Genomic DNA, 8482 nt, shown 5'->3' on the forward strand with positions numbered 1-8482 from the left:
GACTAAATTCCAGGGCAGTGGTCGGGCCATTTGACGACAGACGTAAAGGTGACCGGAGACAGAGGGGATAGTGGACAAGTGACTGACTCCTATCCTTGGAAAGTATTAGCCCCTTCATGACTGAATTGTGTGCAGATAATTCAATAACATTCAAGCACTTTGTAAGAGTAGTCCCAAATAATCAAGAACTGCTTCATGGCGTTGGTCCGAGAATAACGAAGAACAACACATGGTACAGAGGAACAGACAAATATTTTATTGAACAAAACAAAACAAAAATCTACGATTCACTGCCTTAAAAACAAACTGATAAATTCCAAGCTAAAGTATAGACATGATTAACGGTTTTTTTTAGAAAATGTGTTCTGTTTCAGACCTTTCTCATTCGTACAAACCCTTAAGCCCCTGTCAAAATGTCACGTTTTACAACGTTTGAAAATGGTACGTTTCAACTACGTTTTGAATAAAAATGTCCCGTTATTTTGCAAGCTATGTTTTACTAGGTATGTACCACGTTGCTATCACGTTTTCCTACGTATTATTACGTGAAGACCCACGTTTTCACCAAGCATTGATACGTTTCGCTACGTAAGTTTTGTTACGCTAAGCTTTGATACATATTTACTAGGTCTCCACTTCGTTTAAATTTTGGCTACGTTTGTTGTTGAATTTCAGTTGTGAAAAAGGGGTCAATACGTTTTTTACGTTTCTACTGCTTTTCGATACCTTTTGTTATGTATACTCCCTTTTCGCTACGCTTTCAAACGTAGTAAAATGTGGCTCTTGAAACGTGACAGTGTGACTAAGGCTTTAATAACCCTTACTTAGAACGTAGCGTTGCGAACTAAACCGTGCCACTTCCGAATTGAATTGTGTCCCACCGGAAGAACCCGTTTCGCTCATGACCCTTGTCCTAAATTATCCGGGGTAGAACGTAACACCACGTAGTCCATGCGTAGTGCATCCGTATCGGATCCGTATCGCACTACAGAAAGAAACTGCATTTCCGGGATCATTCGTGAGAATTAGTCCGTAGTGAATTAGGCGAGGTGACCCGTTAAAATGTGATCTAGCCATTAGATCTACACATAATGGCATATGATCATCGATGATTTCTGGGACTCTTATACTATATTAGTTTTAAAGTGCCAGATGGTTTCGACCTCAGAGTAAAGGTAAATAAAAAAAATCATTAAAACTTTGGAAAGGCTATTTGTCCAAGATCTCAGTGTCAGATTGGTATTTTTTCAGGAAAGAACTAACTTCGAATATTTTTTTGTTGACACAGATGATAACATTAAGAATGAAAATGGAGAATGTGTCAAAGCGACAACAACCCGTCCATAGAGCAGACAACAGCTAAAAGCCACCCGTGTTCTATACTGTACGATATTAAGATTATACATTACCACAAGACGTTAATATATACAATAATCCTACAACATCTCTTGACATCATGGCAACCTAGTGTAGTCACTATATAGCTTAAAAACAATCAACAGAAATGAACAAACTGAAGTTTCTGTATTGCTCATACAGTCTCGTCATACGGTTTCCATAGGTTGTTTGTGTAGTAGAAGAGAAATAGTTTAATACGTATATAAAAATGTCCTTTAGTTTTCTATTTTTTCTATGTTTGATCAATACGCAATTATCCAGTGATAATTGTTATTTTGTTCTTTGTCATAATCAGATATTTATATGAATTTTTTAACAAGTTTGGAATACAAAATTTAATGGGTTTTTTTTGGGTTTTTTTTCATCGTATAATATCTTCTGATAAGTTTTATTAAAGAAAATACATATTTGGAATTTAAATCAAAGTATTTAAACTAAAGCAATATTACATCAGAAACCAGTTGTTTTTTTGTAGATATAACTATAACTATGCATCCTCTTTGTTCATAATATTATCACCTGCGGAAAACGTTAGGATGAACAAACAAATTCAATATTAATGTGATTCATTTATTTTCGTTGGTACCAATTTTCGGGGATTGCGGAAAACTTGCCTTTTTGTGGTTTTGTAATTTTGTGGTTTTGCAAAAGTCGAAATACAACTATAGAAAATTTGTAATTCGTTGCACTAATATTCGTGGTTCACTGGTACCCACGAAAACCACAAAAAAAATGTATCTTACGAAAAATAACCTTATTGTTTAAAAGTATAGGATCTTGATCTTGATGCGTAGCTAAAGTACTTAAACATTAGGGATTAAAATGACTAAAGTTTTAATGGGTTTCTATATCACAGAGAAAGTATTAGAGTAGTATAGAAACCCATTAGAATTTTAGTCATTCAGATCCCTCGGGTTTTTTTACCATTATTAGTGTATTTGAAATCAACAATTGATAGATATATTATTATATAATTACAAGACCATTTATCGACTATTATACGATATAATTACTAGACCATTAATCGACTATTATACGATGTAATTACTACACAATTAATCGACTATTATACGATGTAATTACTAGACCATTCATCGACTATTGTACGATGAAGTTACAAGAGCATTAATCGACAATTATACGTTGTAATTACTAGACCATTAATCGAGTATTATACAATGTTATTACTAGACCATTAATCGACTATTCTACGATGTAATTACTAGATCACTAATCGCTTATTCTACGATGTAGTTACTAGACCATTCATCGACTATTACACGATATAATTACTAGACCATTAATCGACTAGTATACGATGTAATTACTAGACCATTAATCGACTATTATACCATTATTTAACTATTGTACGATGTAGTTACAGGAGCATTAATTGACAATTATACGATGTAATAACTAGACCGTTAATCGACTATTATACAATGTTATTACTAGACCATTAATCGACTATTCTACGATGTTATTACTAAACCATTAATCGACTATTCTACAATGTAATTAATAGACCATTAATCGACTATTACACGATATAATTACTAGACCATTAATCGACTATTATACGATGTAATAACTAAACCATTAATCGGCTACTATACGATATAATTTCTAGACCATTAATCGACTGTAATACGATGTAATTACTAGAGCATTAATCGACTATTTATATAATAATGTTGTGTTTAACATTGACTATGCGAAAATAGTAGCCAGGGTGAGAGACAATAGTGCACGACCCGAAGGGGAGTGCACTATTGTCTCAAACCCTGGCTACTATTTTCCATAGTCAATGTTAAACACAACATTAATATCATTATTATACTGACTGTGTACTATTTTGAATAGTGAGAATAGTGTATTTCAATGTAAAAAATTGCCTTTTATGTAATCTTATCAACATATATTTGCTCTCTTAAAAAGACTTTGACTTTGTCTTTATAGCTGCAAGAAAGATTATCAAAGGGATTGATTCAATAGTATGTTTGAGGTGAAATGATTGATTTTAACTCTGTATCTGAATATAAATCATTACTGGCATACAATAGAATACTGGTTGGCCTGATGGTTAAACTTGCTATAAGGTTCCAGCGGTTTGCTCATTGTTGAAAGCTTAAACTCATGTTCACTTCAAGATGAAGAAGTACAATTAAAGCATTATGTCCTAGATTTGTCTCTGTATTATTTTGGATTTTTCCCAAGAAGGTGTACTCCAAACATCTTCCATATCATTTATAAACCTTCTTCACAGTACTCTATAACTTAAAAAAAAACAAGTAATAGTAACAGTAAATGTCATTTATTACAATTTATCTGTAACAAATGACTATTTTGGTTTTAATAGCAGTAAACATATGTTAACACATATAAAATAAAGTTTTAACAGAAACTAAGTCTCTTAAATGTCCTTATAACTCAAATAATATCTACTACAATGTATTTTCCATCATTGTTCAAATTCAATTATTGTAATAGTTGATATTAACAGTACAATTTGAAATATTCATCAATGGCATCATCTTCATTTGCTTTGGGGCACTAATTTGGTGGTCAGAATTCTCGACTGATTGACAATAGTCCACCAAAACATCATCAGGTAGTCCCAAAAAGTCAATGATATCTGGATCATATGGTGCAGTTTCAACTGAAATAATTTAAATAAAATCAGCTTTTGAGTGTGAACAAAGTACCAATACTATTAGGTAACAAATTATTCTAGTTGAACATAACAAAGTTGCACAAATAGTTCTTGGCCATATTTACATATATAGCGGTACATTATTTGTACTATCAAAAACAAGTAAAAGCATACTTTCATTTTTAAAATGTATTGAAGAATGTTGAGACATAAATGTATTTACATGTGTTAAATATGCAATTAATTCACCTGAATGCCATTTTGTTCATGAACTCCATTATATGTAACTGGACATGTAGGAGAGTGACTTTAAGGAAGATCTCATTGTTGAAGACTATGTGACAAACCTTTTGTCATTTATTTCATGTTTTGACCCAAAATATATGTTGAATAGTTTATACTATTTCAATAGTACCTGAATACAAAAAGAAAACATACCTTGTCTCTTACTATTTCTAACAGCAGAAACAGTCTCTATTACTGGTAGAGGTATTGGCTGTTCATTCTCATCCGACGTGAAGGTAGAAACAGTCTTTTCCTGGGACAAGCTAACTGTAATAAAAAGAATTAAATTTGTTTTTACACTATCTTGCATGTAAAGAGAACTATTTATATATTATATAGACTACATGAACAAAATGACTTAGGAGCCATATGAACAGTTGTCTTATCAGTATCTTTAAACAGTACAACCCAAGTTTAGTGGCAAATATTAGAATACAATTATCGTTGTGATTTTATTGTGCTATAATATTTGAGGGGAGTCAATGCAACAATGTAGTGTGCTATATTTCATGGTACCGACAAGACGATAAATACATGCATTTCTCCTAGGTTATTTTTTCTTTGTATTTCTTGGATTATTTTGTTTAATTTGATAGTTTACATGATTATACTTACTAGTTACACTCCTACTTTCTGTCTGTTGTAATGTTCCATAGGTACATTTACTTAATGCATCAGACATACTCTTTTTCTTTTTATCTGAAATGTATTTATAAAAAAACAATGAAAGCATTTTATATATGAGTTCAGAAAATGATTGACAGACAGTAAAATTAATTTATAAACATGCACAATAAAATAAAGAAATGTACAAGTATAGTCATAAGAATAAAGAATATAATAATATCGTACTCAGTCATTTCACACATAAATAAAACCCAATACCTTTTTGAGATTTAACATAAAAATTTTAAACTCAATTATGATATTAAAAGCAGAAATATTCTTACAATATTGGTGTAATTCAATGCATATTTTTGTTATTATATGTACAAATGATGTACTGCATAAGATATATAGATATAATTTAATTTTGGATGGAACGTGTCTTCTGATTGGCTGACGTTATTTTGTTTTCAGCCCATAGACATAATATAGTCATGTCACCGTGACGTCATCAACCTTTTTTCATGGTTTTCTACGGTTTGAAATGAAATTTAGAATTAAATTATAAGAAATGACTGTAATATACCACATTTTTTATGTTATTTCTTCATAGATACAAAAAATATTACAGTCATTCCTTAAATAAATGTATTAAAATTTTAGCAATTGCACAATGAATATTAAATATTTGTGTATAGCATTTACCTGAAGTATCATAACAATAGCTTGATAAAGATGCCTCATTTCTGTGTCCACTGATAGTCTTGATGTGACGGGATTGGAAGCCACTATAGTCCAGCAAGGTTATGCATGTTGACCGGATACAGTGGATGGTGTATTCTCTAGATAATTTTGCGGACTTCGACAAATTCTTCATAAACACTTTTATGGTGTTCTGTCCAATTGGTTCATTTCTGGACCACATATCATCTTGTTCACTGAATGAATTCTTTGGATGCAAGAATAATCTATTGCTTGCATTATTGTGTTTCTTTAGATATTTAACAAAAGACTTAACAGGACATCTATCTGTGCCAGTAGCATACATCATTCCCCCTGAACCTTCTGGCTCATTTGTAGTACCTTGGTGGTTTTTTGTTAGTTCTGTTGTAAGTTTACGGACAAACATCTGCCCTTTTTGATCCGAGTCAACTTTAAATTCATCAACCTTCAATTGTGAGAGATTTTCCTGACCCCTTCTGCAGAAATATAAGATTGTCTCAAATATAGTTTTATTTAGGAGGCCCTGAGGAGTTGACGTGTTAAAAACTAGTGGGTGTTCATAAAGCATTCTCAAATCCTCTAGTGAGATAGCCTCATGGTGGGTGACAGTTCCTTTTCCCTCTTCTCCCGTTTTCCTGAGTAGGGAAGTAAAGTTGTCGTTTGCTCTGGTAAATTCGGGGTCGGTTATGATGTCAAAAAACCTGTCGTTCTCCTTCAGATATCTATTTATGCTCTGTCGTATGGCTAGAAGAGTATTTTTCTTGTAATATTCTTGACTTTTATTTCGGATGTTGGCATAAAAATCTTGCAATAAATTTGCGATTTCATCTTTTGTGGCTTCCAAAATGTCAATTTCCATACCTCTTTCAACAATGAAATCTGACAAAACTTTAACAGCAAAATGTGTTTGTTGACCAGTTTTCTTGGACTTAAAGTTCTCTTTTCTAAATGCTATAGGGTCGTCTTGACCAAACCGCGACATCTTGCTTGTTTTGTTTTTTGCAGACGACAGTATAGTCATTAAGCGACTTTAATTAGTGGTTTATAACATCGTTATTTATAGCGCACATATGATCAGGCTAATAAGCCCAGCCCACTTGTCTATCAATGCGACTGAGCTCCACCTTCTCTCGTGAAATCAAACAATGATTGACGTTAAAATCAATAGTCTACTGCAACAGCAAGACATACTATTTTCGCATAGTGCAGTTAACGCTATATATTTCTTTTAAAAACTATGCAAAAATAGAGTAATTTAACTATAGAAGGACATTCTTACAGAAAGTATAATAATATACGATGTTATAACTAGACCATTTATTGACTATTTTACGATGAAATTACTAGACCATTATTCGACTACTAGTGTTATACGATTTAATATAATCGTAGATACAAATTTCTTGTTTTGGGATACAATACTTCATATTTTGTGAAGAATCACACTGAATCTTCCAGAAAATATACTGAAGATGATATTATTAAAATGCTGGACTTTTTGATCGACAATATATTTGTTGAGTTTGGAGGATTTATATTTCAACAGACAGTCGGTATTCCAATGGGTACTAATTGTGCACCCCTGCTGGCTGATTTGTTTTTGTATTCGTATGAAGCAGAATTTATTCAGAACCTTCTAAAAGACAAAAAGAAAAAGCACCTTGCGAAATTCTTTAATTTTGCTTTGGATGTATTGATGATGTTTTATCGTTGAACAACCCATACTTCAGCCAATAATTACATCTCATATATCCCAGTGAACTTGAAATTAAGGATACTACTGATACTAGAAGGACTGCTTCATACCTTGATCTTTTCCTCAATATTGACGTAGATGGACGACTTCACACAAAAATCTATGATAAACGGGACGATTTCAACTTCCCAATTATCAATTTCCCATTTCTCAGCAGTAACGTACCCTCTGCCCCTTCGTATGGTGTTTACATATCACAATTGATACGTTATTCACGTGCATGTTCACACTATACGGACTTCATATACAGGAGTGTGCTCCTTACGCAGAAACTGCTCCAACAAAGTTATGAGGAGGACAGATTAAAATTGACACTCCGTAAATTTTATGGACACCATCACGAATTGGTTGATCCCTATGATGTCTCTTTAACCAAACTAGCTAAGGACATTTTTACCACATGGCAGATTGTGGTTTGTCATTATGTCGTCTAATCTTTTAATTACCAAACGTGACTTATTCCCGATTGTGACCGTTTTGCTGAATGTGAATTCGCATTACTATAAGACGTGTATCTGTACTTGTGTATCCCAAATTCATGTATTTAGTTTACATGTTACATTTGTTATTCTCGTGGTGTTTTGTCTGATGATTGGTCTGTTTCTGTGTGTGTTGCGTTTCGGTGTTGTGTCGTTGTTCTCCTCTTATATTTAATGCGTTTCGCTCGGTTTTGGTTTGTTACCCCGATTTTGTTTTTTGTCCATGGATTTATGAGTTTTGAACAGCGGTATACTACTGTTGCCTTTATCTAATAACTAGACCATTATTCGACTATTATACGATGTTATTACTAAACCATTAATCGACTAGTATACGATGTTATTACTAGACTATTAATCTACTATTATACGATGTTATTTCTAGACCATTAATAAACTATTATACTGTTAATCGCCAGACAAAATAAACGAATGAACATCTTTGCTAATAATTTGTATAGTTCATTCAAAATGTTTCATAACTGAGATACATGTATTCAAATGGTACATATGTTTTGGAATAGATATTGAAATAGTATGATTTACCTCAATTCAACTATTCACAGACCAAGGTCACCACCA

At 32.6% G+C, this 8482-nt stretch overlaps 1 protein-coding gene across 1 annotated transcript; it reads right to left on the reverse strand.

The window, feature by feature from the left end:
- Nucleotides 1-3799: 3799 nt before the first annotated feature.
- Nucleotides 3800-6715, reverse strand: LOC134681751 (uncharacterized). Its single transcript, XM_063541393.1, has 4 exons — nt 5648-6715; nt 4952-5035; nt 4490-4603; nt 3800-4057 (listed from the first exon to the last, which is right to left on the reverse strand). Exons 1-4 carry the CDS (start codon nt 6684-6686, stop codon nt 3873-3875), a joined length of 1422 nt encoding a protein of 473 aa, XP_063397463.1. The 5' UTR covers nt 6687-6715; the 3' UTR covers nt 3800-3872.
- Nucleotides 6716-8482: the final 1767 nt, after the last annotated feature.

The sequence above is a fragment of the Mytilus trossulus genome, chromosome 8, assembly GCF_036588685.1.
Source record: "Mytilus trossulus isolate FHL-02 chromosome 8, PNRI_Mtr1.1.1.hap1, whole genome shotgun sequence".
Classification (NCBI taxonomy): Eukaryota; Metazoa; Mollusca; class Bivalvia; order Mytilida; family Mytilidae; genus Mytilus; species Mytilus trossulus.